The 26,791-nt window shown below is 55.7% G+C and overlaps 1 protein-coding gene across 4 annotated transcripts; it reads left to right on the forward strand.

Annotated features, from left to right (window-relative positions):
- Window positions 1-26,791, forward strand: EPHA2 (EPH receptor A2). 4 transcript variants are annotated; one of them, XM_066637670.1, is made up of 17 exons: window positions 1-137; window positions 8,560-8,627; window positions 10,056-10,713; window positions 17,254-17,409; window positions 18,007-18,339; window positions 18,762-18,886; window positions 19,029-19,188; window positions 19,320-19,419; window positions 20,315-20,370; window positions 20,615-20,740; window positions 20,901-21,083; window positions 21,228-21,289; window positions 21,626-21,835; window positions 23,319-23,468; window positions 23,989-24,182; window positions 24,449-24,604; window positions 25,633-26,791. In XM_066637670.1, exons 1-17 carry the CDS (start codon window positions 56-58, stop codon window positions 25,736-25,738), a joined length of 2,925 nt encoding a protein of 974 aa, XP_066493767.1. In that variant the 5' UTR covers window positions 1-55; the 3' UTR covers window positions 25,739-26,791. The 4 variants fall into 4 exon arrangements, with proteins under 4 accessions (XP_066493767.1, XP_066493766.1, XP_066493769.1 ...); XM_066637669.1 differs by having other exon boundaries at window positions 20,901-21,289; XM_066637672.1 differs by lacking the exon at window positions 24,449-24,604.

Genomic DNA, 26,791 nt, shown 5'->3' on the forward strand with positions numbered 1-26,791 from the left:
GCGGGCGACTCGGGCTCTCGCTGCAGGCCGTCCAGCCGCCGCCAGGGAAGCGACCATGGGCAGCCTCCGCGGGGCCGCCGCGCCCTGCCTCGTCCTGCTGCTGCTGCTGCCCCCCGCCCGCGCCCAGGCCCGCGAAGGTGAGCCCGGGGACCGGCCGCGCACACGCGTCGCGGGAGGGAGACCCGCCCGGCCGGGACAGTCGGAAGGGCCGCGCCGTCGGAGTCCGCCGCCCTCCTCGTGCCGCTGCGCGGCGCTTTCGCTTCGGACCCTCCTGACGAGCTCCGGTTCTGGCCTCGTGGCGGGGAAACGCGGCAGGAGCGGGACGCCTGCGGGGTTCGGGGCCGGGACGGGGGTCTGGCCCGGCCCGATCTTCAGGGCTTGCGCGGCTCCCCCGCTTTGGTTTTCCGGGTCGGCGAGTCCGAGAGTTGCGCGCAGAAAGCGCGGGGGGGGGGCCGTGGCGCGGCGGTGCCTGGACGGCCGAGGGAAATCCCCGGGCTTCGTCGGGGCGGGGGAGGGGAGGCAGCCGGCACTGCTGCGTGGCGCAGGCGGGGTCCTTTCGCCCTCCGGCCGGGGGGCTGCGGGCCAGAGCGAGGCCAAGCCCTCTGGGGGATGGGAGGAGGGTCTGTCAGTGGCCCGAGAGTGGAGCCTCCGTGGACGAAGGCAGTCAGCCTCGGGGGCTTTCGGCGAGTGGGTTTGGGACTGTGCCCCCCACCTCGGGGCGGGCGCGGGGCTGATTGGGGCGGTTCTGTCCCCGAGACGCAGAGCGGAGTCGCTCAGCGACCCGGCGAGGGGGTCTGTGGCTTTCGTCCCCTCCGGCTCGGCTGCCTCGACGCCCGTCGCCTGGCCGGTGATTCAGGGCTCGGCGGCCGGCCTGAAGGCGCTGCGCTGCTCCCGAGCCGCCAGCAGGTTGCCTGCAGGGGGGCGTTTGGAGACTCTTCGGCGCGGGGCGAGGGGGTGCCTGCAGAAGCGCCCTCCGTGGCGCCCCCGCGAAGGGCGCGCTGCTCCCTGGCCCCCCGGCCCTGTGGTGAAGCGGCGCTGCGGATTCGACCGGGGGCTCACGCCTGGGGAGCGGGCGCGGGGCGGATGGGTCGTGCTAGCCTGGGCGGCGGGGTGGGGGCGCCGCCTGCTGCCTTGGCGGGTCCGGGAGGGCCCTTGAATCCACCCCGGGGTAGTGGCTGGTGACCCGTCCCATCGCCTGCCTGCTTTCCCAGCGCCGGGCCCTGCGAAGCCCTCTCGGTTCTCAGAGACGTCCGCCAGGCTGGAGCCGTCGAGCTGGTTCTCCTGCCCAGCCGCCTGCATGAAACGGGTCTGCCCTTTGCTTTGCGCGGAGGGTGGCGTCGCCCCCCAGGGACTGGTGGCGCGGAACTGGGGAGGGTCGTTCGGCTTCTGGGTACTTGGGAGTTGGAAACAGCCCCAAGCCCATCCCAGCTCTGCTCTGGCATTTGAAGTGTCCCGGTATGTGCCAGCCTGAGGCTTCTTAGAGTGTCAGGTGTGGAGTAGCCCTTCATCCAGGGCAGGCAGGGCTCCAACCCTGGCCCTTCTTCCCCCAGCGCTGGGGAGGCAGTGGCGGGAGGAAGTGGACCTCGGTGAGTCTTCCAGGTGAAATTCCTCCACCCAGGCAAGCCTGGGCATGTGCTGGGGTGTCTGCTGCCTCTTCGTTCTTGTCAGCCTGGATGACATCCTTGAACTCAGAGACTCACCCCAGAACCTGTAAGAAATTTCCTCCTTGGAATGCCTGTGAAGCAAGGATTGCTTAAGAGACACACAACGCAATCCTAAGCACGACTATTTGGAAGTCGGCCCTTTTACGTGCAATGGAACTTGCTCTCGGGAAAGTCTGTATAGGATTGCAACCTCAATAAGTAACTTGTGTGCCCCTTTTCCAGGCAACTAAAACTGGTGTGCACTGTAGCTGAAATTAATAATAATAATAACTTTACTTCTCCTTTCTCCCCGAAGGGACTCAAGGCGGCTTACAACAGATTAAAAGCATAATTTAAAACAAATAAAAACATATTAACACATATCATAAAAACAGCAGTCAGATAGAAAAAGAGCATAGAGCAGCAGCAAATCATAAAAGAATCAGGCCTGTAAAAAATATTAAAAGATGTTAAAAAGATGTTAAAAAGGCCGAGAACTCAGAAGGCTTGTTTAAACAGAAGGGTCTTCAGGCCTCGCTGAAATTAATTCTTAATTAATCATTAAGAATTGACCAGCTGTTGATCATATTGGTTTGTACTCTTATTTTAGTCTTGGCAAAGAAGAGCGCTGCAGGTATCCTGCTGAATGCTTGTTCTGATCATTGCCCCGCTGAGCTGAGATTAGCATCTCCCAGTCTGGGGATGGTGGTATAAAATGGGTCGTAGACCATCCCTCAGTCTCACAGTCAAGTATTGTGGCCCCCAGTACAGAAGTCCAGAATGGGGGGTGTGTGTGTGGCTGCTTTGTGCCCCCCTTCACTTAGAGCAGCTGCCTTGACTTGGAGGAGGAGGAGGCCTTGGACTTTCTGCATGCCTGTAAAGAGCATGTCTGTCTTCCAAATTCTGAGTGGGATCAGAATTCCCTGGGTTCTGATCTGGGTGTTTCAGTGGCTGATAGCCCAAGATAAGCACCTTTGCCAAGCAAACCTGATATTGCACAAGGGGCATGCATTTCAGGGGGCACAGGATGCTGATCCACAGCTGGTAGCTCTGTATTGGATCGTGGCCCATGGGCACCAGGAGTCTCTGAGCATCCCTGAAACCAATGCAGAGGCAGGAGGGTGCTGGCCAGAGGACTGGCTGCCTTCCTTGTGCTGCCGGGAGGGGCGGACAGGGCAGAATGGGCTACAGGAAAGCAAGGCTTGGGCTACCCAACCAGCCACTTGGAGGCGGAAGTTTCGCCTGCCAGTCAAGCCAGTTGTTGACCAGAGAAATGTAGATGACGGGTTTGGGGAGAGCTGCTGAATTCCAAAAAGGCATCTGGCTCTGCTGGGACCTCTTTCTTTTGCAAGTTCATCAACTTTTATTAAAAGCGAAGAGACAGAAACTGGAGCGGAAGCTGGGGGAACGTCTGGCAGGGGCTTGCTGCTGCTGGAGTGAGTCAGGCTCGCCCTGCCTGCCACACAGGCCTGCCTCTCCCAAACCTCAAAGCCACTGGGCCCTGCTGGCTGGAGGCAGGAATGTTAATTAAATGGCATGGCAGCAGCCAGGGGGATGCGCCAGCCAGCAGTTTCCCTGCACTCCTCTGGTGTGGCTGGTGGTGTGTCTTCAGGGCCAAGGAGCAGCTGGAGCATGGCTGGCCCCCTGAAATGGTGGTCCCTGCCAGCTAATTGGGGGTGGGGGTCGGCAGGACTACCACTTGCCATGCCAGGACAGCTCCCTGCTCAGTTTCTGAAGGCAGAGCAGGTGGTTCGTGATGCTTGTGTGGAAGTGCCCTTTCTCTGTTTTGTGTTTTCCCCTTGAGGTGCTCAGGAGCAGCTGGCTCTGGACGTGAAGGAGCCTTGATCAGGTCACTGCTTGGTATCCACACCGTGCTGGAATGGACAGAGTGCCCCCTCTGCTAGCCAGCCCTGGGGTCTGCGCTTACCTGCTCTCAGCTATCTTGCTTGGCTGGGCTCCTTGGGTCCTGCCTTTGCTAACCCAGATCTGTGGGAGCCGATGACAATAACTGTTGGTCAAGAGGAAGCTTTTCTGCATGCACAGAGTGCATTCCGTGACATTTTCTAGAATTGAATGTGGTGCTGATGATTAAGGAAAAGGAAGTTTGGGCTGCAAGTCTAGGTGAGTCTCCATAACTTGTGCGTGAGTTTTGATGGCTGGTCAGAGAATCTGTTTTAGGGCTTGAAGTGCTGCCTGGAATTTTCAGCCCACCTTGGACTTCTCCTTTGTGTCAGGTGTGTGTGTGTGTGTGGGGGAAGGGTATCAGTAGTGTGAGAGGTTTCCACGTGTGCTCAGAGGCACTGTGGTCTTGAGCATCACTTCACGTGTTTGCAGGCTGCCTCCTGGGTTGGGGAGGAGAGTTCCGGGTACTGCTGAAGCCTGATATTTGGCCTTGGCAGTTGTGGTGCTGGGTTGCTTGCCGTCCTGGCTGTGGTGTGTCGGATTGGTCACTATCTGGTCCGCTGTGTCAAGCATCATCAGTCATGCATCGAACCGCAGGCTGTGTGGTGCATGGGTAGGCATCTTCTCCCCCCACCATTCTCTCTTCCCGCCCCTCCCCATCCTTTGTGGGCTTTTTATGTGGCTGGAAACAGGCAGTCAGACTCTCATGCTGTGCAGGGAGGAGGGTCACGTTTTAAAATTAACTTTGGAAGTTGGTGGGAAAGAAAAACTCTTCCAGATGCTGCTTGGAATTCATCCTCTTGCACACTCTCTCTCTCTCTCTCTCTCTCTCTCTCTCTCTCTCTCTCTCTCTCTCTCAGAGCAGAGAGTCTGGTGGAAGCTCAGTGGCCTGACTGGTTGGGGGGGAGAGGAGTGTTGGGTCCTTCTCTCTTGACTGTTGGTCAAATTGGGGCAGAGGCCTGGCTCTGGTGAAAGCCTCTTGTGGGGCTCCAGGCCTGTGGTGAATTTGGAATGACACCCAAGGAGAGCCCACATCTCCAGACATTCCTGGAGGAGGGCAGGTCTGCCTGGCTCCCAGTCATGGGGTGCTGCACTCACTCCCTGGGCAGGAGTACCAGCTGTGGGGTACCAGATGTGGGGGGGGCAGTGGTGGGAGAGAGGCCTGCTTTTCTCTTGCTGGGGGGTCACTCCTGGGAGGCATCTCACTGGCAATGGAAGCAGGGCTAGGGAGACTTCTTACATCAGCCCCCCCCCGCCCTTAATTGGGTCTAGCAGAGCTGTGGAGGGGGGAATACCAGGCCACTGGATCAGCCCAATTGAGGCTTTGATCCTGCTGGAGGAATCAGGTGTTCCTCAGAAGCCATGTCTTGTTGGGCAGGGGGATGGAGCATGGCCTGTCCTCATGGCCTGCAGACAGAGCCCAGAACAGCAGCGGCATTTCAGCCACCTCCTGGGTGGGTGACTGTAGATGGTGCAGCTGTTAGGAGCAACATGGAGGGGCATTTTGCTTCCACTTCTAGTTCCCTACCTGTGTCCAGGGCTGAGAGCTCCTTCCTCTCCAGCCTGGAGGTGCTGGGGCCAGGAGCTGCTGGCTCTGCTGTGTCCTGCCAAATGTTCACATAGGAAGAGATGGAAGTCGGGTTGAAGGGGGGAGACGGAGTCCTGGCATACCTGCTTGCCTGGCCCAACTGCTCACCAGGAAGGGTCCTGGGTCCTGCTGGCTGAGGTGCTGTTAGACCCAGCTGCAGGGATGTGGCTTTGCATGTGGCCAGAGGTGCTCTTGAATCTCAGCCTGTCTCACTATGAACACTTCGCTCCGACCAAGCTCTCATCCATACAGCTGGATGCTCTGTCTGCAAATGAGACTTGAATGCTGCTTTCCACAAAGGAAACTGGTGCTTGGAGCTGCTCCCAAAAAAGTCAGTAAGCCAATCATGGAAGAAGCACAAACAGCAACACTCTCAATGACTCCAAGCTGGCGGCGAACTGTTCAAATCATGTTGATCACCAGTCGGGCAAGGGAGCGTAGCTGTGGGATCTGTGGGAGGGAAGGCACCTTCAGTGTGCCATGTGGGCATCTGCATATGTGCCAATGAACCTGGGCAGCCTCCAGAGCTTTTCTGAGTGGGTGGGCTTTGCATCCAGATCGTGCTGCAACTCTAGCCTTGTGGGCTACTCTGAGAGTATGTTGGGGTGCCGGGGAGGACGCAGCCTCTGGCCCAGTCTTGGCCATGCCTGGGAGCTGGGCCTGGCTGTTGTGGAGTGGAGGATTGCCTGGCAAGAGTGAACAGGGGGAGCCCCTCTCCGAAGGTCGAGAGTTTCTCTTTTTAGTGCAGTGTGGCAGAAACAGGCAGGCGCTTGCCCACCTCCCTTCCAAGTGTGCCGGGCTTGTTTTCCGTGCCTGGATGTGATTCTAATGGGAGGTTTGGGAGCTCTGGCAGCCACAGCTGGGCGCACCATCCAAAACCAGAGCCTGGAGAGATTTGCAGGGGGTGGGGAGCCTCTGAAAAGCAGCAGGTCTCTCTGGGTGAGGAGAGGGGCTTGGCAGAGGTACAGCCCTGCAGGAGGATCTCCCCCCCCCCCCATTTGAGGCCAGGGAGGGAGGAGGCGCTGTCGCAAGACTGGAGGAGCCCCAGGGAACTGGAGGATCCACTGAGCAGCCCACCTGCAAGGCCCTGTCCCTGTCCCTGTTATCTGGTGTGCTCCCTGGGGCATTTGGTGGGCGCTGTGAGATACAGGAAGCTGAACTAGATGGGCCTGTGGCCTGATCCAGTGGGGCTGTTCTTATGTTCTTAACTACAATTCCCAGAATGCCTTGCAGGTCTTGTTATCTGGTGTGCTCCCTGGGGCATTTGGTGGGCGCTGTGAGATACAGGAAGCTGGACTAGATGGGCCTATGGCCTGATCCAGTGGGGCTGTTCTTATGTTCTTATGTTCCTGCCTCACTTGCTTTACCTTTCTGTCCCGGGGCTCCCTCCCTGTTCCTAAACAACCAGCCAACCTGGCCAACCTCTGCCTTTTCCAGCCTCTGCAGCTTAGTCACCTTTTCAGTTACTTGGAAAACAGGCCAGCCCAAGAGGGAGGGAGGCTGGTCATAGGCCACAAGATAAGAGCCAGATAGCGGGATTTCCGATGTGCTCTGCCCTGGAAGTGGCTTTGCTCAGGAGCGTCTATCTCTGTGTGACTCTGGGTTTCAAGGAACCCCAGGAGTAGTTTAAGGAACTCCAAGGCTTGCTGCATGTGACTTTTGGATAGCCCTTGGAGGGACCCATCTTCCATACTGCTGCGTGAGTCATTGTTCTGAGCAGAGTCTTGTGTAGACACAATCGGGCAACTTCCTCTGAGGATGACTCATCCATGTACCTCTATTGGGATCAAATCTGAAGCAAAGACACAGCATTGTTTGTCATTCGCAGAGGTTGACTAAGAGGTGACGAGTGCAGAGCAGTGACTCGTTTAGAGATACATCAGTAAGCCTCCTCTTTGGGTGGGCCCTTGGAGCTCGCAGAACCCTGTCGCTTCTTAATTTTGTTCCAGCAGCATGATAACTTGCTTGTGGCCTTCTGGAAATAGTTGAACTGTCAAGAACAGCCTTAGGCAGTGCTGTTGGGGGGGGGGGATGATGAGGACAACACTCATGTCTGTGGATGTGAGGACTGTGCACAGGTGTTGTGTTGGAGGTTCTTGGAGGTTGAGGCTGTAGCAGTCAGCTTGAGTGGAAACGTTTGCAGCATTCTGGACACTGGCTGTCCAGGAGAAACAGAGTTTTGCAACCAAAAACAATGGGAAGTGGGGCGGGGGCAAAGAATGCCAGTATCCTGTGTTTTCAGGCCTGTGTTTCTGGTGTGCGTTTTTGGTGTGCGTCTGCATGCTGAATAATTAGATGCTGGTAAGGAGTGGGTCCACGGCCAAAATGCCCTGGACTCTACTAGCTGGTTGGGTCTTCTGGGGAAAAAATGTAACCATAGCAGGAAGAGACCCCAAATGTCAGAAGTCTTTGCCGGTCCTGTTTAAGAGCTGCAGATGGCACTGATAGAGCAGGATGACTGGTCGGACACAAGCTGGCAGGAGTTCTTTGGGGTTTCAGACTGGTTTCTCCCAGCTGTACCTGAAAATCCCAGGAATGGAACCCCATTCTGCCTGCAGTGCTGGTGCCCTGCCTCTGAGTTCCTTGGGGTCCCTCCCCAAACTGCAGCCCACTGTGCAGCACTGCCTGTGTAAACCTGACCAGGCTCCCTCCAAGATGACTTAAGCAGCTGTTCAAGTTGGGGCACCACAGCAGCCCCCAGGAGGGATTAGGAAACTCAGCCTTGCTCAACCTGATTCTGCTCCCGCAGAGCCTGGAGGCATGGCTGCCCTTGGCTGACACAGCAGGGAGTTGCACACACCTGGTTCTGATCTGGGCTAACCAGGAACAGCCACTCCTGCCACGGCACCCACCTTGTGTGGGCACACAGGCCTGCCTCCACCCAAGGTGCTTGGGAAAACCAGGAACCGGCTGGGAGAAAAGAACTCTCCCTGATAGATTTCCCACACCCGGAGCACTGGTTGTCTCTGCCCCGCCTGCCTCCAAAGCAGCACCCAGGACCCTGATGTTAATGGAGAAGGGAAAAGGGAACCAACATGGCGGGGCAGAGATGAGGTCTGGCTGGAAACCAGGCAAGGAGCATTGAAGAATAGTTTCTCTGAGTACGTGCAGAGTTTGTCACTGGCATATGTGGGGTTGCCAGGTCAGAAAGCGCATCTCTTAGGGCAAACCGGGAATCCCAGGCACCTATAGATCTGTCTCCGGCAGTGTCTCAGTGTACAGACTCCACCATCCCTGGCCCCCTCTGGCACTGCAGCCCTCCAACTACTTTGGACACCTCCAGCAGGGTCCCCTTCCCAGTGATGTGGTGACCCCTGCCTCATTTTAAGAGTCTGGCATTTGGGAGGTCTTAACTGCTCCTGCGTCTACATGCAGTGGTGTCCAGACCCCTCTGTGGAATGACCATATCTCTGTTTCCCTTTTCAGTTGTCCTTCTGGATTTTGCAAAGGCACAAGGCGATCTAGGGTGGCTCAACCATCCCTACGGCAAAGGGGTGAGTTTTGGTGTCTTCTTGATTTAAAATGCTCTTTGATCATTATAGGATGTCCCCTGACTTAGGAAAACGGGAGGCACATCTGGAGAGAATGTCCAATACTTTGTAGTGCCTGAGGAAGGAGAGCTGAATGTCTCCCTCCCCCCCTCCCAGCAGTAGAGAGCTTAGTACAGTGGTACAGCCCCTGCCAGCATCTCCAAGCTGGAGAAGACCCTTGGCTGAAAGCGGGGAGAGGGGATGCCAGTTGGGGCGGCCAAGATTGATCTGCCTTTGGGCAAGCCAGCTTCGTGTGAACCAGTGCGACAACCCGCTGCTCCTTTCATCATTCCCCAAAACCCTCTCCTGGTGCGATAGCCCAGGCTGCCCAGAGCGTAGCTGATTTGTCAACAGTGCTGGGGGGGGAGGGAAAGGGGGAGTCCTGTTGGAGGAAAACAAGAGGGTTCTCCTGTCTTCGGATTGTTGCAGCTGCTGCTGGGAGTTGGAATGGAAATGTGTAGACCGGTGGTTCTCAAACTTTGAGGGAGCTTTACTCCCTCAGTAAGTTCATGCGGGGAGGGGCTAGGGCAGTGACGTGATCCCCAGCATCGCACCGCTAAGGGAGGGGGCGAGGGGGGTGCTTGTGACTTACTTTATGAAGACAGGCCTGCAGCAGGAGGTGCGGGGAGCCCTGCGGAGTCCTGTGCAGCGCTCCTCGAGGCTTGGAACATTCTGTAATAGCAGGTGCAAAGCACCTCCTGCAAAACGGAAGTGCTTTGCGCCTGCTTTCTCTGAACGTTCCAAGCCTCGGGGAGTGCTGCATAGGACTCCGCAGGGCTCCCTGCACCTGCTGCAGCCTGTTGCAGCCCTGTCTTCATAAAGTAAGTCACAAGCACCCCCCTCGCCTGGGGATTGCTTCCCTGCCTCTCCCCTTCCCCTGCTCCTTCAAGGGACGGGGAACCTTTACACAAACTGGTGGGTCATGACCCATCAGTTTGAGAACCACTGAAACTTGCATGAAAACTGTTCTGTGTGGAATTAATTACTGTGATGAGTCACAGGAGTGGCTTCCAGAGAAGGGCTGGACTGATGAATGGGGAGCAGGTCTTGGCCACAGGGACTTAATTGGGTTAGTATAATTAAGAAAATGTCCATTTCAGTAGATGCCTCTGCTTGGGACTCACTGGAAGGGAAGGCCTGTGCTGCCTCGCTTATGTGTGGGCTACCAAAGGCCCAAACTGGAAACAGATGCTGGGTGATGTGAGCCATGCTGAGACCTGATCCCAGCTTCACTCCCTAGATATTGCAGCAAAGAACTACTACCGATCCTATCCTCTTTAAAAGCTGCTTTTGGTAGTCTGTCACATTTGTCCTGTGGCAGTGAGTTCCATGGGCCTCTTGTGCACTGCTTGAGGAACACCTTTTTCAATGACCCCTATTCTCTCATCCTAGTGGGACCTCCTCCAGAACGTCATGAACGAGTCCCTCATCTACATCTATTCAGTCTGCAACGTGATGGAAGGAGACCAGGACAACTGGCTGCGGACCAACTGGATCTACCGCAGTGAGGCCAAGCGCATCTTCATCGAGCTCAAGTTCACTGTCCGGGACTGCAACAGCTTCCCCAGTGGGACGGGCACCTGCAAGGAGACTTTCAACCTCTTTTATGCAGAGTCGGACGTCGACTATGGCATCAACTTCCAGAAGCGGCACTTCCACAAGATCGACACCATTGCGCCTGACGAGATAACCCTGCGTGAGGACTTTGACACCCGCAACGTCAAGATCAACGTGGAGGTGCGCTCGGTGGGGAACCTCACCCGCAAGGGCTTCTACCTGGCCTTCCAGGACATTGGGGCTTGTGTGGCCCTGCTCTCTGTTCGAATCTACTATAAGAAGTGCCCAGCCATCATCCATAGCATGGCGAGGTTCCCTGAGACCATTGCTGGTGCAGACCCACAACCCCTGGACGTACGGGGGGTTTGCGTTCCAGACGCCGTAGCCAGCGAGGAGCCAAAGCTGCACTGCAGCATGGAAGGCGAGTGGCTTGTGCCAATTGGGGCGTGCCTTTGCCGTGAGGGCTACGAGAAGGACGGCGACCGCTGCCGAGGTAACACCACCTGGTCTTTGCGTTCAGTTGTTCAAAGAATGTATATTCCAGCAAGGGCAGTTGGCGTGGCTTACAGAGTTTAAAGTGATAGAAACAAGACAGACCCCAGTGGAACACGTAGAGCAGTCACATGTGGCTGTGTCGGGCTGCATTACTACAGCCTAGAAATCAGGCGCATCCCTGAGCGGAGGGAAGGCTGCTGCAGGACTTTTGAACTTAGCAGGCTCCTTGGCAGGTTGGGCACCCCCCCTTGCAGGGGCTTGTGGGGAGCTTGGCGTCAAGCTGTGGAGCAGGTGTGTCTTGGCTTACCTGCTGACCCTGTTGGGTCATGCAGCACCTTCCCCTGAGCGCCTGGTTGTGGCATGGAGAAAAGGGTGGTGAGGTCTCCTGGTCCGGGTGTGCCATCTCCTGGCTGTGTTCCCTGACCCTTGGGAGTGGGGGGGGGGGGGCTTGAGTGCTGCAGACTCCTCCTAGGGCCCCTTATGGTGTCCATGGGAGTGCAGATTCTGACTGGATGCTGCCACTGCTGGGTCCTGGTGCTGTACAGTATGGAGGAGCAACTGGGGGCTCTGGGGCAACCACGCTCCCTCCCTCCCTCACACTTGGAGGGCTTAAAATGGGGAGGAAAACATTGGGGGTTGATGGGGGGCCAGTAGGGAGAGGTACAAATTGCCTGGCCTTGGAAGGTACTGCTTGTGGTACAGTCCTTATTTTGGGCCTCCTGAGTTCAGTTGCTATGGATGTGATCTGTCTCCACAGGGTTGGGCTTGTTGCCGGCCAGAGGTGCCCCATTCCTGCCCAGCGCTTGTCTCCTTTGTGGAAGGCTGCTTTGGCTGAGCCCTTTCTGGCCAGTGGGGCGCCAGGGCAGGGGGGCAGAGGCTCTTGCGCAGGAATGTGCCTGGATCTTGCACAGACTGGAGAGATAAGGAGTTCTCAAGGTTATGGCACCCAGTTCAGGCCTCCTCAAGCAAGCAAGCCTCTCCCCCCCCCCCCCTTGGCTATTGACTCACCTGATAGAGGCTGTTATCAGGCCTTCCTCTATCAGCCAGCTGGCTGCCTTATTGCCAGTGAGCTGGAATATGGGGCAGGGGGGGGGGGTTTGCTGGCAGGCTAACTCTTCTTCTCTGGTCGCAGTGGAAAAATTGGAGGCTGTGAGAGGCCCCTCTCAGACCAAGGAGAGCAGGTGGCCACGTGCACTTGGCCCCTGTCTGTGTGTGACACGTAATGACTTGGCCCACGTGTGTTGTCCCACCCACTGCACCCATGTCTCCCCTGAGAGGGAGGGGAGTCAATCCCTTGATTGTTTTGGTGTGACATATTGCTAAGCCACTTCTGTTCAAAGAGCAGTGGGCCAGGAGAGGGTGCCTCCGGAGGGGAATGAGGCTCCATGATGGGTGACTGCTCTGGGGCACGTTGGTCAGCTTTTCTGTGGGGAAGCACTGCTTGATTTCTACGAAGGCATCCAGCAACTGGAGAGGTGGCCCAGATGGTGGAAGGGACAGGTGGATGCTGAGTCTGCCCCCCTTCTGCATTGAGGGCTGCTGCCTCCCACAGGTCGGGGTGGTGAGCTGGTCTGCTCTGCCGGGTTCAGTGCTGGAGCACCTCTGAGCATGCACGAAGAGCATTCCCTCGCTGCTGCTGCCTCTGTAGACAGCGGGACTTATAGAGGAAGAGGCACAAAATCACTGCAGTGCTCCTGTCCATCCTCTTTTTGGCTTAAAAAATCCTTTATTTCTGTTTTCATTTGATCTGGGGGGAGGGCTGTTCTTGCAGAAGGGGACAGTCCATTGCCTCCCTCCCCCTCCCACTTGCCATGCCACAATGGCAGCTGGCATTCCTCCACCCCCACCCGCACCCCACCCGCCCGCCCGCTAATCTGCACTGGCCAGTGTGCCCAGCCTGGTTGCCGCAGCAACAGCCATCATTGTGTGCCACCCTCACGTCCGTCTGGTGCTGGGAGAGACACAGTGTGGAGGGGTGGGAGTGGAAGTGTCTGGGAACTGGGGGGGACTTGCTACTGGGGCAGCTCCTGGTTGCCCACTCCAGCTGTTTTGGGAGGAGCAGTGATGGGGGTAGAGAAAGAGGAGCAGAGCCTGCATTCTAGCCCCCCCGCATCACCCCTCCTGCATTGGTCTTCTTGCGTTCATACCCCACTCTGCTTTCCAAGGGGCTGGTAGCAGCAGAGCGGGGCATGTGCCAATAAAACAGGGTGCCGGTGAGGGGGGAGGTTGCTTGGCTTGCATTCCAGAAGTGCCCCCTTTTTCTTCTCTTCCAGACTGATCTTTGCCTGAGGGCTCCTCTGGCAGGGCTGCCCCTTGTGGACGTCTCCTTTTCCAGAGCACCCTCCTTTGTGGGCCACCACCCCGTCCTGCCCCACAGCAGCATGGCTGCCCATAAACCATTCCTTCCTCCCTTCCCAGCGACCTCTTCAGGGCTGACCAAAGCATTCAGCTTCCTCCCCCTCATCCTTTCTGGGGAAAAAGTGTCCCTGAGGAATGGACCCCCAGAGGCCACGAGCCCCTTCCCACACCAGGACCCTGAGCAAGGGTGACTGCAGACACTGGTTGTCTGTGCTGTCTGAATGGGGCATTGTGTCCCCCCCATGTGTGTCTGGGGATGGGCCCTGCTGGCTCTTAATCACCCTCATTAAGCCAGGCTCTGGCTTTGTGGGCTCTGGGGGGAGGCTGTGAATAGCCAGCACTGACACCTCCTTTTGTTTCCCTCTCTCCTGGCTGTCTCTGCTCCTCCAGCCTTTGAATTCACTGCACCTTAAGTGACCGGCCTGCTTCCTCCTTGCACCCTTCACTGCATCCAGCACTGAGCCCCTTTCCAGGAAGACAAAGCAGGGGGAGGAGGAAGAGGCTGCTTTTCAGCCCAGCTCCAGGCGCTGTCCAAGTGTGCAAGATTGTGGGCGACACACAGAACTCTCAGGTTTCCTCCTGGGGAAGAGTTCTGTGTCGCTGGGAAGCTTGTGCACTGTCCTGGCACCAAACCCCACGGGGTCTGAGTCAACGTGCTCCTTCCTTTTCTGGGTGGAATGTGCCACCCTCACAATCTGCAGCTGAGGTGAACAGCGTCGTGTGCTGCTGTGTTTTTGCTTCTTGTTGCAAAAGTGTCCGCTGTGGGGGTCCCCACATCACTCAGTCCTTTACTTTGCTGCGGTCCCAGTTCAGATCTGTTTTCGGGGGGGGGGTGTTCTCTTTGGCTCTTCGTCTTTGTGAGCCAAAAACTTACCTGGCTAAATAGTAGTTGATGAGCTTGGCGGCTGTTCTGGCAGCAAGGGGCGAGTGAGAGGTGGGATTCGCCTCCACCTCCCGTCGCATGCCACTGGGCTGTTGCTGTCCTCCCTCTGCAGCCGGTGGTGCTCACAGCACGGGACACTTCCCTGGAGCGGAAGGAGGGTGAAGAGAGGAATGTGCCCTTTTGTGTAAAGATCCTCTGACCTCCCGTCCCTCTGGCCCCTGCGAAGGGCAGGAAACAAAGGCCGTTTATCTCCAGGAATAAACACAGGTTCCAGGGCTTCCTGTGCACTGCATGGCATGTCCCTCTTCTTTGCCTCCTGCTGCCACAGCCAGCTGCCCATTCCTGGCCTTCCCTGGGAGAGGTGTGGGGGGGCCTCATTCCCTGCAACTGGGGGGGGGCTGGTTCTGTGCAGATCCTCCTGCAGGCAGACCCTGCGAAGGCCTCGCTGCCCTCAGTGGCTGCTTTCCCAGCCGCTTTCCCAGGTTTTGGGCACCCAGGCACTTACTTCCCTGGAGGCGATGCTGAGCTTTGACCCTGTAAGAGGACCAGGCCCAAAGTTCCCCATTGGATGCTGGGGTGCAACTGACAGGAATACCCTCCCCCCAGCAGGCAGTGCAAACTGATCCAAGGGGGTGACACCTCGGAAGGTAAGTTCTTGCCTGGACCCTGTGGGGTCTTGGCTGCTGCGGAGAGACTGGCCCGGGGGGGGGGGTTTGCTGGCACCTACCTGGATGAGCTCCTCATTGTGCCCCCCCATTACTCCACTCCCTATTAGTGCCCCAGAAGTCGCTCTGAGGAGCTCCCCCTAGCTGCGTAGGGTCCATCTACCCAGAGCTGCTGAAGCAAGTCTTGGCCAGTGATGGCGCTACTTATGGGGGGGATTCCCAAGTGCTCTAAGCAGAATATCAGCTGCACGGGTTGTGAAATGGCGGCTCCTTCAGAGGGCTCTGAGTGTCCTCCGGCTTCTCCCCTGGGCTCCGCTCGTCTTTCTGGGGCTCACCACCAGCCCTGCTCAGCTGGCTTTCTTCTTTAATTGTACTTTGTTGCTGCTGCTTCTCTGCTGTAATGTGTGGATTGAAATGCCCACCCCACCCGGCTCACTACAGTTGGGGGGGGGAGAGCACAAGCCTTTCTGTGGGGCAGTCTAGCTCTCAGAGTCTGGCTATTCCGCAGCAGAGGGGGGCAAAGGCTGGTGCCATGGGGGCATTGGGCCATGGGCCGCAGAGGACTCTCCCCTCACCTCTATGGCATCTGCAGTCTCTCATAGTCACATGGTCTAATAGTTGTCTCGCCATGGGGAGTGAAATATACTCTGCACAAGACCAGGGGCGCTCCTCAGTTATTTATTGTCAGTTGTGACACTGCCAAGTTTTTATTGTCCTGTGTTCTTAGGATTTGTATTCATTGCCGTCTGAATGGCCCTGAGTTTCCCTTTTTGAGAGGTTGGGGAGGGTAAGCTTTAAATTGGCATCTCCAGACCTAAGCACTGGTGTGTTTCATGCCTGGCTGTGGGGATCCCAGCTTCACATGAATCTTTCTTGGGGCTGAGCTTTTCCACCCAGCTTCCTCCAGACAGAGGATTTGCAAAAGAGATTCTTTCTGGAAGCAAAGGGCCTGTCCCTGCACCCTCTCCTCACCTCCAGTAATGTGACATTTTTACAGCCCTCTTTTGTTCCTTTACTGGCTGATGGGATTAGAGACCACACACAAAATGCTAGTGTAAGTGTGCAAGTGCTGTTTCTGGAGAATCAGCTCTTAAGAAGCAAACTCCCTGGGTTGTCTAAATGGAAAAATAAACCATCCGTGAGCAGCAATAAAGTCTGAGCAGGGGCAGAAGTCAGGAAGTGTAGCAAACTTTTTGTTTTAAAAACTCTTGGAGCACGTTCTGTTCTAAGGCCCACTGGAGTCAAGAAAGGGCCTCCCCACCAGATCATCCTGGAGATTTCCCGCCACCACCACCAGGGACTGCTGTGGCCAGATACAAGTAGCAGAGGGTTCCACCTAATTAAAATGTCCTTTGGGAAGACTCTGTGCATGGGGTTTTTTCCTCACCCTAAGGTCTGATAAAATTGGAATCTGATAAAAATTGCCCCCAGGTCATATTGGCCAGCTACAGTTAAGTGTCGACTCACCATGCTGCTCAACTCACGTACTTAAACAAAGCACCTATTCACGGCTTATGGCACCCTGTGGAATGGGATGGGGAGGCATAGGCTGGTGAGATGTGGAGTGATTCATCTCCTTGAGGGTGATGAAAGAGGAGATGCCCACTTCTCCTTCAGACCCAGTGTAGGAGTTCTGCCTTAGCATCTTCTGCTGTCGCTGGCAGGAGTGCAGCCCACAGGCTTTAAAGCAAAAATATGTAATGGGAGGGGGGTTGGCATCTAAACAGGAGTCAGAGGCTTCCTGCCAACTTCTGAGACGTCTTCCTTTGCAGAGTCCCTGAGGAAGTGACATGATCTGGACCTGGGGGATTCCGGAATGTGAATCCGGTTTTTATGGAAGAACTTATTCAACCAGGAAACAAGCCTGAGCAACTGTTGTGTGTGCGCAGGATGCAGACTTCCTCCCTGCCCTGCCCTGCCCCATGCTTTTAGTACATGGTCTAGGCATGCGTGCCCACGGTGACCACAAAAACTGACAATGCGTTTCTGTGTGGAGCATGGCTTTGTGCTGATAATCCAAGAACATGCTGGAAAGATCAGAGCCCTTCTGAGATGGGGCAGAGCACAGCGTGGTCTCTACAAGCTTTTCACTTTTATAGTGGAAAACTAAGACCAAGACCACAGGCTTGCCCCTGTGACAGCAAACGGTTGCCGACTGGTTTGGGACCAAGCCTCGGTCATCCCGATCAAAGCTGCTGCTGTGGACAAGTTTCTGGAGGAAAAATCCATTATGGGGTACAAGCCATGATGTGTATGCGCAACCTCCTGATTTTAGAAATGGGTTATGTCAGAATGCCAGATGCAAGGGAGGGCACCAGGATGTCTCTTGTTATCTGGTGTGCTCCCTGGGGCATTTGGTGGGCCGCTGTGAGATACAGGAAGCTGGACTAGATGGGCCTATGGCCTGATCCAGTGGGGCTGTTCTTATGTTCTTAACTACAATTCCCAGGAAGCCTTGCAGGTCTCCTGTTATCTGGTGTGCTCCCTGGGGTATTTGGTGGGCCTCTGTGAGATACAGGAAGCTGGACTAGATGGGCCTATGGCCTGATCCAGTGGGGCTGTTCTTATGTTCTTATGTGTCCACTGCCAATGTGCACAGGACTGACCTGTCCCTTCTGCTATTCCTCTGCAGCCTGCCCAGCTGGCTTCTTCAAGCAGGAGATCTCCAACCAAGCCTGCACAAAATGCCCCCTGCGCACACTGCCCACTCTTGAAGGTTCCACCTCGTGCCCCTGTGAGGAAAACTATTTCAGAGCTGCAAGTGATCCACTTTCTATGGCGTGCACCCGTAAGTAGGAGATTGCAGGGTGGCCAAGTGTATCCTGGGAGGGGGAGATGCTCTGGAGGCCACCAAATTCACCCTCACAACTGTACTTCATTTTATGGCAAAGCTAAGGACGTCTAACCCAAAAAGTTCAGCCAATTTGCTGCATATGTTGTCCATGGAATCAAAACCTGTACCCATTTTACAGCTGGGAAGACAAGGGACTGTGACCAGCACCACGGGGGATGGATCAGTGGCTGTTCCCTGTGGTGGTACAGAAGTGAGCCTCTATGTCCAGTGGTAGTTTGCCAGTGTTTATTTAACCAATGCTTGGAAATGAGCAAGAGGGTGATTGCTTGCCATGGGAGGGATGGTTGTGTGCTGTGGCGGCTTCCATTCCTTCCTGGGGCTGTGGAGGGCTCTTGTGAGGAATGGAAAGCCAGATGAGGTGGAAGGAAGTTGCTGGGGGGGGGAGCAGCAGAGACCGGAAGAATAGAATCGCTTGCGAGGAGTTTAGTGTTGCTGTGCTAATGGCTGCTGATCTGAAAGGACAGCAAACAAGGAGGCTGTTTGGGGAGCTGGCCTCAAGGGTGTTTGTTTTCTTGGGACTTTGCTCTCCAGGTCCCCCCAGCGCTCCACATGGCGTGGCCGCGATAGGCTTGGGCACCAGGGTGCAGCTGCGCTGGTCTCCTCCCCAGGACACTGGAGGCCGCGAGGACATCACCTACATCGTGACGTGTGAGCAGTGCGCCCCGGAGACGGGGGAGTGCCGCACGTGTGACACTGCCCTCCGCTATTCGGACCCCCCCAGTGCCCTGACGGCCACCTCCCTGACCATCAGTGACCTGGAGCCGCATATCAACTACACCTTCACGGTGGAGGCCCGAAATGGGGTTTCCTACCTAGGCACCCAGCACAGCTTTGGCGTCGCCAGCATCAGTGTCAACCAGACTGGTAAGAGTGCCCCCCAGCCTGGCTTGTGGGCAGTGACATGAGCACTTGCTGCTGTCCAGGGTTGTTGGTGCCTCCAGACCCAATCCTGCTCCTGCAGAACGCTTGTCTCTCTGGGCTTCCTGGAGGCATCGGGGGAGGGGGCACTGGGCTGGATGGGCCAACTTTGCCCAGTTCCATCAGGACTCTTTGGAAGTAAATTTCCATCCCTGGACACGTTGGCAGCAACTGCCTCTGGAACTGAGAAGTAGCAGGTGCTCCAGGGGCAAAGTTGTCTCCCTGTGGAAAGGGTGAGGCATTTGGGTCTACAGCTGTGGCTTGTGGCAAAACAGGTGACCTGGGAAGGCCAACAGTGTGGTGGGCTTTCCAATCACACTCCTTGCAGGAGCATGTGCCCTACCGTTTCTTCCTCCTTCCCCATCCAGGACCTCCCCGAGTGACCTCGGTGACCATGGATGGCCATAGTGCCACCAGCCTGACTCTGTCCTGGGCAGTCCCTCCCCGGCAGCGGAGCCACGTCAGGAAATACGAGATCACTTACAAGAAGAAGGTATGGCCCCTGCCCCCTTCCTGCTCTGCCCAGCTTTGTACTGGCTTCCTTTGACCCTGGTGCAGCGGGTCCGCTCTCTGCTGAGGCTGACAGTCCATGGGAGGAACTGAGCTGTGTGGGTTTATGTCTCCTCTCTTCCTAGAGGGACGAAAAGAGCTACTCAGTGCTGCGCTGCGAAGGGAACTCTGTGACCCTGCCAAACCTCACCCCCAGCACCAAGTACTTGGTGAGCATCAAGGCACTGACGCACGAGGGCTACGGGGACAGCAGCATGGAACATGAGTTTGAGACACTGGCTGAAGGTGAGCCCTTGGGAGGCACAGTCCCCAGCAGTTCATAGACAGGGAGGCTGGGAAAAAGGCCCCCCCCCCCGGGTTTTGGCATTCTCCTTCTGAGGACTGCCCAGTAACCACAACATCCTCTTCCTCTGCAGTCTCAGTGGGCACGACTTCTGCTGCAGCTCTGGGAGGCTCCATTGCTGGCCTGGTCGTCATGGTTCTGATAGTGCTGGGTGTCGTCCTGTTCCTTCGGAGGTATTTACATTGAGCCAAATTCTGTTTCTCTGAGCCTAGAAGTGCACAGCAGTCTTTTGCGAGACCTGCAAGTTGGCACTGGCCTCACTCCCTCTGCCACGCGCACACCTTACTTCAGTTGCAGATCAGATTTCAAAGTGCTGTTGAAAAGCTGTTTTCCAGAGTAGCCCATGGGCTGAAGCTGCGTCCTCCCCCAGAGTGTTTGCTTGCCATTTACGGCTCCTGGATACCCCAGTGGCCAACAACTTGTGTGGGGGGTGGGGCGGATTGGGCAAGGAGACCATCTGCAATTGTCCTTTCTTCTTGCATATGTGGATTCTCGCAGCAGTAGCACCAGGTGCCTCGATGGTCAGAGTAGACCCAACATATATTGGACCCTGGAAACCTTTTTCTGTGTCTGAAAACTAAATGCCAAAGTTGCCACCTCTAGGTTTGCTCTTCTTGTGCCAAGCATGAGCTCCCTCTTCTTAAATGCTGGGGGTATGTCATTTCACCCATGTGCCCAGACAGCCAATGTTCATCATTTTGGAGCAGGGTCCCAAAATTCAGTGGTGGTGAATCTTAAGATGAGGCTGTGACGTGCCCAAGATCGGCACGCACCTCCCCAGAAGGGGGCAGCTGTGTGAGTCTCTTGTGGCATGAGCTTTTGTGGAGTGGAATCCGCTTCATGACTTGCATGCGAACATCCCAGCGAACATCTCGGAAACCAACAGAAGAAACCGAGGGAGACCACCAGTCAGCTGGGACATTTGCACAAAAAAGCACTGAGAGTGGCCAAGGATTGGGACGGAGTTTGCTGCTGTTCTGTCAATCCAACTGCATACGGGGAGGGAGAACAGGTTGCCCTGTCTCTTGGGAGCTCTCGGTCCAATACTTCCTTGTTTGTTCTCCTCAGGAGAAGGAGCCTGCGGGCCCGCCAGACTCCAGAGGATGTTTACTTCTCCAAGTCTGGTGAGTAACAGCCCTTGGGCAGCAGTGGGATACTGCCGAGTCTTGAGGGGCTGCAAGGTCGGGCATGGGGGGGAGAACCCCCCTTGCCAAGTGTGCCTATCTGCCTCTGATGTCCCACCCTGTTCCCTACAAGTCTGTGGGAGACGGCCTGGCTGGGGTGTCATTGTGGGACAGGATGGCTTTGCAACAGTCTCCATTTCCAAAGCTCAACTGCGCTTTGTTCCATTTTCATTCTACCCTACAGAGCAACTGAAGCCCCTGAAGACTTACGTGGATCCCCACACCTATGAAGACCCCAACCAGGCAGTGCTGAAGTTCACGACCGAAATCCACCCCTCCTGTGTCTCCCGGCAGAAGGTCATTGGGGCAGGTAAGGCATGTCCTAAGATTGTGGCATCTCCTGCATGACTTGCTCAGGAAGAGGCTCCGGAAGAGACCTCCAGGAATGGGCAGGTGGATGCCAGGTTGCATTCGCAGGCCAGAGGGCCCCTTTCCAATTCTCAGCAAAAAGTCTCCTTCCTTCCCATCAGGAGAGTTTGGAGAAGTCTATAAAGGGACCCTGAAAACCAGCAAGAAGGACATCCCGGTGGCCATCAAGACACTCAAGACGGGTTACACGGAAAAGCAGCGCATCGACTTCCTGAGTGAGGCCAGCATCATGGGCCAGTTCTGCCACCACAACATCATTCGTCTGGAGGGTGTGGTCTCAAAATGTAAGGCCCCTGGGGTGGGGCTGGGGTCCCCATTCCGAGTCCCAGGGCCTGGTGAAGCCCAAGATCACCAGCTCCTTGGGGGAAGCACAGTTGAGAACTCTGCCTGGATTCCACCCAGTAACTCTTTCCTTGCTCTCTGTCCAGATAAGCCCTTCATGATCATCACGGAGTACATGGAGAATGGCGCCCTGGACAAATTCTTACGGGTAGGTGTGACTTGTCTCCTTCCCAGCCCCTTCCGTGTGTGCCCAGTGAATGCACTCAAAGAGGATCCCTCATGCATGGATTATTTTCAAGCTCCCAACGCCTGCAAGAGTCCCTCACATTTTCCTCCCTCTCTTGTAATATTGAGAGAGAAAATCCAGAGCGATTGTGAGAGAGTTAGCGCAGCTTAGTGGAACTAGCTGGCTGTGGACCGAAATGGACCCCTTCCTGCCCCACCCTTGGGCAGCCTCAAAGCCTCTCGTTGACTGCTCTGTGAAGCCGAATCCTGGCTTTGGGCCTCGGCCTGCTGACCAGCAGGGCTGCTCTTGTCTCCACAGGAGAAAGACGGGGAGTTCTGTGTCATCCAACTGGTGGGCATGCTGAGGGGCATCGCCTCGGGCATGAAGTACTTGGCCAGCATGAACTACGTTCACCGGGACCTGGCAGCCCGCAACATTCTGGTCAACAGCCAGCTGGTCTGCAAAGTCTCTGATTTCGGCCTCTCCCGGGTCTTGGAGGATGACCCCGACGCCACCTACACCACCAGTGTGAGTCCTGTGCCCGCCCCTGTCTGGCCCTTTTTCCTCTAGGTGGATCTCAGCAGCACAGGGCAAGAGCATCAGGCAAACTCGCGACTTCCTGGCAGATCAGTCCCAGAATCAACACCCGCCTCTGCCATTTTGGATGGCAGAAGAACTTGTCTGCCCCTCGTGGGGCCGAGTGCCAGAGCTGAGAGTCCTGCCTGCTCAAGGAGAGCACAGTGAGCTTTTTCTGCCCAGGCAGTCCAGCCTTGGCGCAAGAAGAAGCTGTTCCACAACCATCATGCAGCTGGAGGAAAGATTTCCATTATTTAGCTCCATATTTTTATTGTGGCTTCTGTTGGCTGTGGGAAGGGGGCAAGGGCTCCCTCAAACCATTCCCCCACCACTAAGGGTCTCTTTGCTTAGCCCCCTCTTCTGCTCCTGAGATCTCAGTAGAGCTGCACCCTGTGCCTTAAGTGTCTTCTGCACTCTTGCTGAATTGCAGAAGAGGCACAGCCCTCCATTTTAATCCAAGAATTCCAAGCAGAGGCTGCTGGTCCAGAACTGCTGGGAGGCATTGGCCAAGCGCTAGTTTGGGGTTTGAACAGAACTGGATAAGTCTACATCTTTGCCATTGGTTTCCAGGGATGAGGCAGTTGCTGGTGGCTGGAGAAGCCGGTATATACAGTCTGAGACTAGTTGGTCGCTCATCATGAGGGCCGGGTAGGAATTTTTTCCATTGCCTGAATAGGCTGTGGATGGCAGTTTTTTTCACCTACCTCAGACTGGCAAGGGTGGGACGGTGTGTTTAGTAGGTTTCATGTTTCAAAACTTGGTTACTTGTGTTTAATAAAGTGGCCCAAGTGGCCGCAGGCTGGTAAATAGAATGCCAGAATGCTATCTTAGAATGCCAGATGCAGAGGAGTGGCAGCAAATGCAAGTGTCTTGTGTGCTCTCTGAGACATCTGGTGGGCCACCGTGAGATACAGGAGGTGGGAGTAGATGGGCCACTGGCCTGATCCAGTAGGGCTGTTCTTATGTTCACCTGTTGCATAGGAGGGAGAAGCAACTGGCTGGAAGACAGGAAACTGGGGGTATGAGGGCCTGGGAGGTACTTGCGGGCAAAGAGCGATTGGTGCAATGGTTTGTACGGGATTGTGTGCCCTCCTGTGGGAGGAAGTCTGCCTGGAATCAACACTGTACTGTGGAGGCCAACTGGGGAGCCAAACCAGGGCAGAGAAACCACCTGAAGGGAGGAGGGGAAAGAGCAGACGTTTCCCTGGTCTCTGAAGATGACCGATGGTGGAAGTTCCTCTCTTGAGACCGGAAGGTTCAGACTTCTAGTCATCGGCACCTGCCGGCTGGCTGGCCTTCTTGGAGAGAGAGGCTTCCACACTGGGCACTCCAGCAAGGGAAAGACAGGCTGGGAAGGTGCTCCTGCCCCTAAGCCCAAAGGTTCCTCTGGGTCCTAAAACTCACATCTTGGATCTTTATTACTTGTCCCCTGCAGGGCGGGAAGATCCCCATCCGATGGACAGCCCCAGAGGCCATCTCACACCGCAAGTTCACGTCAGCCAGTGATGTCTGGAGCTATGGCATTGTCATGTGGGAGGTGATGTCCTATGGCGAGCGGCCTTACTGGGAACTCTCCAACCATGAGGTGAGGCTGGGAGGGCATCTTTGCACAGGGGCTGTCATAAGGGGGCAGGCTGGGCTTTCCCAGCCTACAGAGGAGGAGGCAAATTGTTGGTGCCTCCTGATCTTGTGCGTGTTTGATGCTGGCTGGTTTTTATCGCCATCTTTTTTTCTCCCTATTTTTGCACTTTGTGTTCTTATTGTCTGCTTTGGGGGCTTAACTGGCCCAAAAGCAGCATGCAATGTAGAAATGAACAGAACCCCCTGCCCACTTCTTGGATGCTGATTTCTTGCTTCCAAGAATACTGGCAGTGTGTGTGGGGGGAATTTCCTACACTTTCCTGTATAATTTTTAACGTTTTGTGTGCCATTTTTGGGCCCCCAAAGGACATGGTCAGCTCACAAGAGAATAAAAAGACTGATGGTCTTTTACTTGCGGTTGTCCATCACTCCAGAGCTGAAAGCAACGAGCCGCTTGCTTGGCCTTGCTCAGTGGACATCCCTTGGGGTTCCTCACTGTCCCTGGTGTGTTCCTCCCCAAACAGGTGATGAAGGCGATCAACGAGGGCTTTCGGCTCCCGGCGCCTATGGACTGCCCATCGGCCATCTACCAGCTGATGATGCGGTGCTGGCAGCAGGAGCGGAGCCAGCGGCCCAAGTTCACAGACATCGTCAGCATCCTGGACAAGTTGATCCGTGCCCCCGAGTCCCTCAAGACCCTAGCGGACTTCGACCCTCGGTGGGTGCTCCTGCTCTCCCCCACCGTGCAGCCCTCCCCCACAATCAGAACCCAAACATCACTCAGGTTTGATGTTGAGACTGAGAATGGCTGACCCCACTGCACATGTGTCTGTTGTCCTTGTTTGTGCAAGAGCAGAAGGAGCTTCTGATGGGTGACTCTCCCGGAGCTGTCCTCCAGCCCCTGCAGTCCTTGATTTCCCACCCTTCCCCGATATAGCAAGGAGCTGACCCTAAAGTGCCAGGGCCCCTCTTTTGTCTTTGAAGGGTCTCCATCCGTCTCCCCAGCACCAGTGGTTCAGAGGGGATCCCCTTCAGGACGGTGGCTGAGTGGTTGGAGTCTATCAAAATGCACCAGTACACAGAGCACTTCATGGCCGCTGGGTACAATGTCATTGAGAAGGTGGTGCAGATGACCAACGAGTGAGTGTGGCTGAGAAGTGACCCCCCCCCGGGGCATCTTTTGCACTTTCTCCTTCCCCCTCATCGCTTCCAGCTATGGGCCAACTTGGCAGCAGTCTCTTTTCTGCTTTCTTGACGCTAGGCTGCTCTTGTCTGAGGCCACCATCGGCCTGTCTGGCTCAAGAGTTTTTCCACACAGACTGGCAGACTTTCTGAGGGGGGGGTCATTCCCCATCCTGACCTGGAGCTGCAGCCAGGTGCTCCCTGGAACAGAACCTTCTAACCCAAACCCTGGTAGCATCTCCACGTACAGTGGAGAAAAGACTCTGTCCCTGAAACCTGCAGCGTGGCTGCTGTGCAATGTAGATGATACTGACTTGGACGGTCTGCAGGCAGCTTCTGCCATGCATTCTGTCAAAGAGCCTGTGCGCATAGTCCCAGTCCCTCCAAGGACTTCATGAACTCCATGCAAGCACCACAACTTGAGCAAGGAAATCTCTACTCCTGTGGGCCATTCTGAGCTTTCCCCAATTGTGCGTGGACGTGTCTTGCTCTCATGCAGGCTCCTTGCACATCAGCTGTGGGTTCCGCCTGGCCCCAGACACGCAATGCTGGCGGATACCAGGCTCCTCTGCTTCTCTCTTGCTGCTCTCCCTCTTGGGAAAGGCTGATTCAAATGCTCACCCTGCAATTACACCTCTTTTATGAGGCCAGGAGAACCAGGAGTGGCTCATAAAAAGCAGGCGGGTGCCCTGACTCCTTGGGTTGTTTCCAGCAGAGCCCATGCCTTCTCTGCCTGGCCGGGGGGGGGGGGCAGATTGGGAAACCTTCCGTGGCATTTGTATTGTGGCTGCTTCTATTTGGCTGGGGGCTCTTCCTCCTGTGGATCACTTTCTACAGGAGAAACAATGCAGCAGAACAGCAAGGTGGGCTTCAGAGGTGGAGGGGGATCTGACAGGTCCGGGAAGTGGAGATGTGCCCTCCCCAACTCTCTATCCCTCCAGTGCTGGGATTTCCCCCTAAGGTCCATGTCTCTTCCTTCTTCCCAGGGACATCAAGAAAATTGGGGTCCGCCTGCCAGGGCACCAGAAGCGCATCGCCTACAGCCTCCTGGGCTTGAAGGAGCAGGTCAGCACCATCGGCATTCCCATCTGACCAGTCCCATCCCGCACTGGTCACTCGGTTGCCTGCGTTTTTGCTGCTCGGCAGCCAAACAAGAGGCCTGTCTGGCAAACGTTCTTCCTGGTACATACTTGAAATGCAGCGTCCACGTGAGCCCTTGCCGAGTGTGCTGACCACTCACTCCAGCCGGATGTGGTCTCCGCTGCCAAAGAGAAGTCCCCCTCCCTTCCCCGCACAGCTTCGTATTTATTGCTCCCTTCACTGGAAACTGCAGCCACCACTCTGTGGTGAAGTGGGGCTCGGGGATGAGGCGGTGTTGGATTGTGCCGTGCTCCTGGGCTGCATGCTGACCAGGCAGATCTCCAAAAGCCACATTTCAGTCTTCCCTCCTGCTGCCTGTACGTTGCCTGGTGCCTCCTGCTGCCTGCACGAGGGCGACCAATGCAGCAGCGTGGAGCTGCTTGTCTCGTCAGCTTTCTCCTCGAGGCAGTCTCGATACAGTGACCAGCCTTTTCCCGCAACTTGGAAGCTGCAAGAAGCCCTGGTGGAGCTGGCTTCATGGTTGCATCTTGGTCCTTTTACTCTTTTGAAGAGTGAAGATGTGGACTCCGGCACAGTCTGAGTGCAAAGCCAGCTGGAATCTGCTCAGACTTTAGCAGTGTTGGGGAGGGGGGCATGCTTTCTGCCCTGGCAGCATCTGGATTGCTGGACATCAGGCAGACCCCTCTCTTGGCACCCATTTCTCCATTCAAGCATTGAAGGCCTTCTCTTTTCAAGAACTCCGCCTGCCTGTATTCAGAGCAAGGCCCTGCACAGATTCCCCTCTGGCCTTTTACACGTTTTGACTTTGAAGTGGTTTTGCTGGGGATGGTAGAAAACGACTCTCCAGGGTCCTCATGTTTCCTGCTCTCTATTTATTCATTCTTTCCAAATGCCACCCCATAACACACTCTTTTTATTGATAATTCTTTGTAACTCTTTTTTATTGTAATTTATTTTTTTATATTTATTGACAAAAATACTATGCCTGAAATCATGCACATGGGGGAGGGGGGGAAGTTTACTTTTTGGGTGCATGAATCTGTT

Source organism: Tiliqua scincoides, chromosome 9 (assembly GCF_035046505.1).
Source record: "Tiliqua scincoides isolate rTilSci1 chromosome 9, rTilSci1.hap2, whole genome shotgun sequence".
NCBI classification, from domain to species: domain Eukaryota; kingdom Metazoa; phylum Chordata; class Lepidosauria; order Squamata; family Scincidae; genus Tiliqua; species Tiliqua scincoides.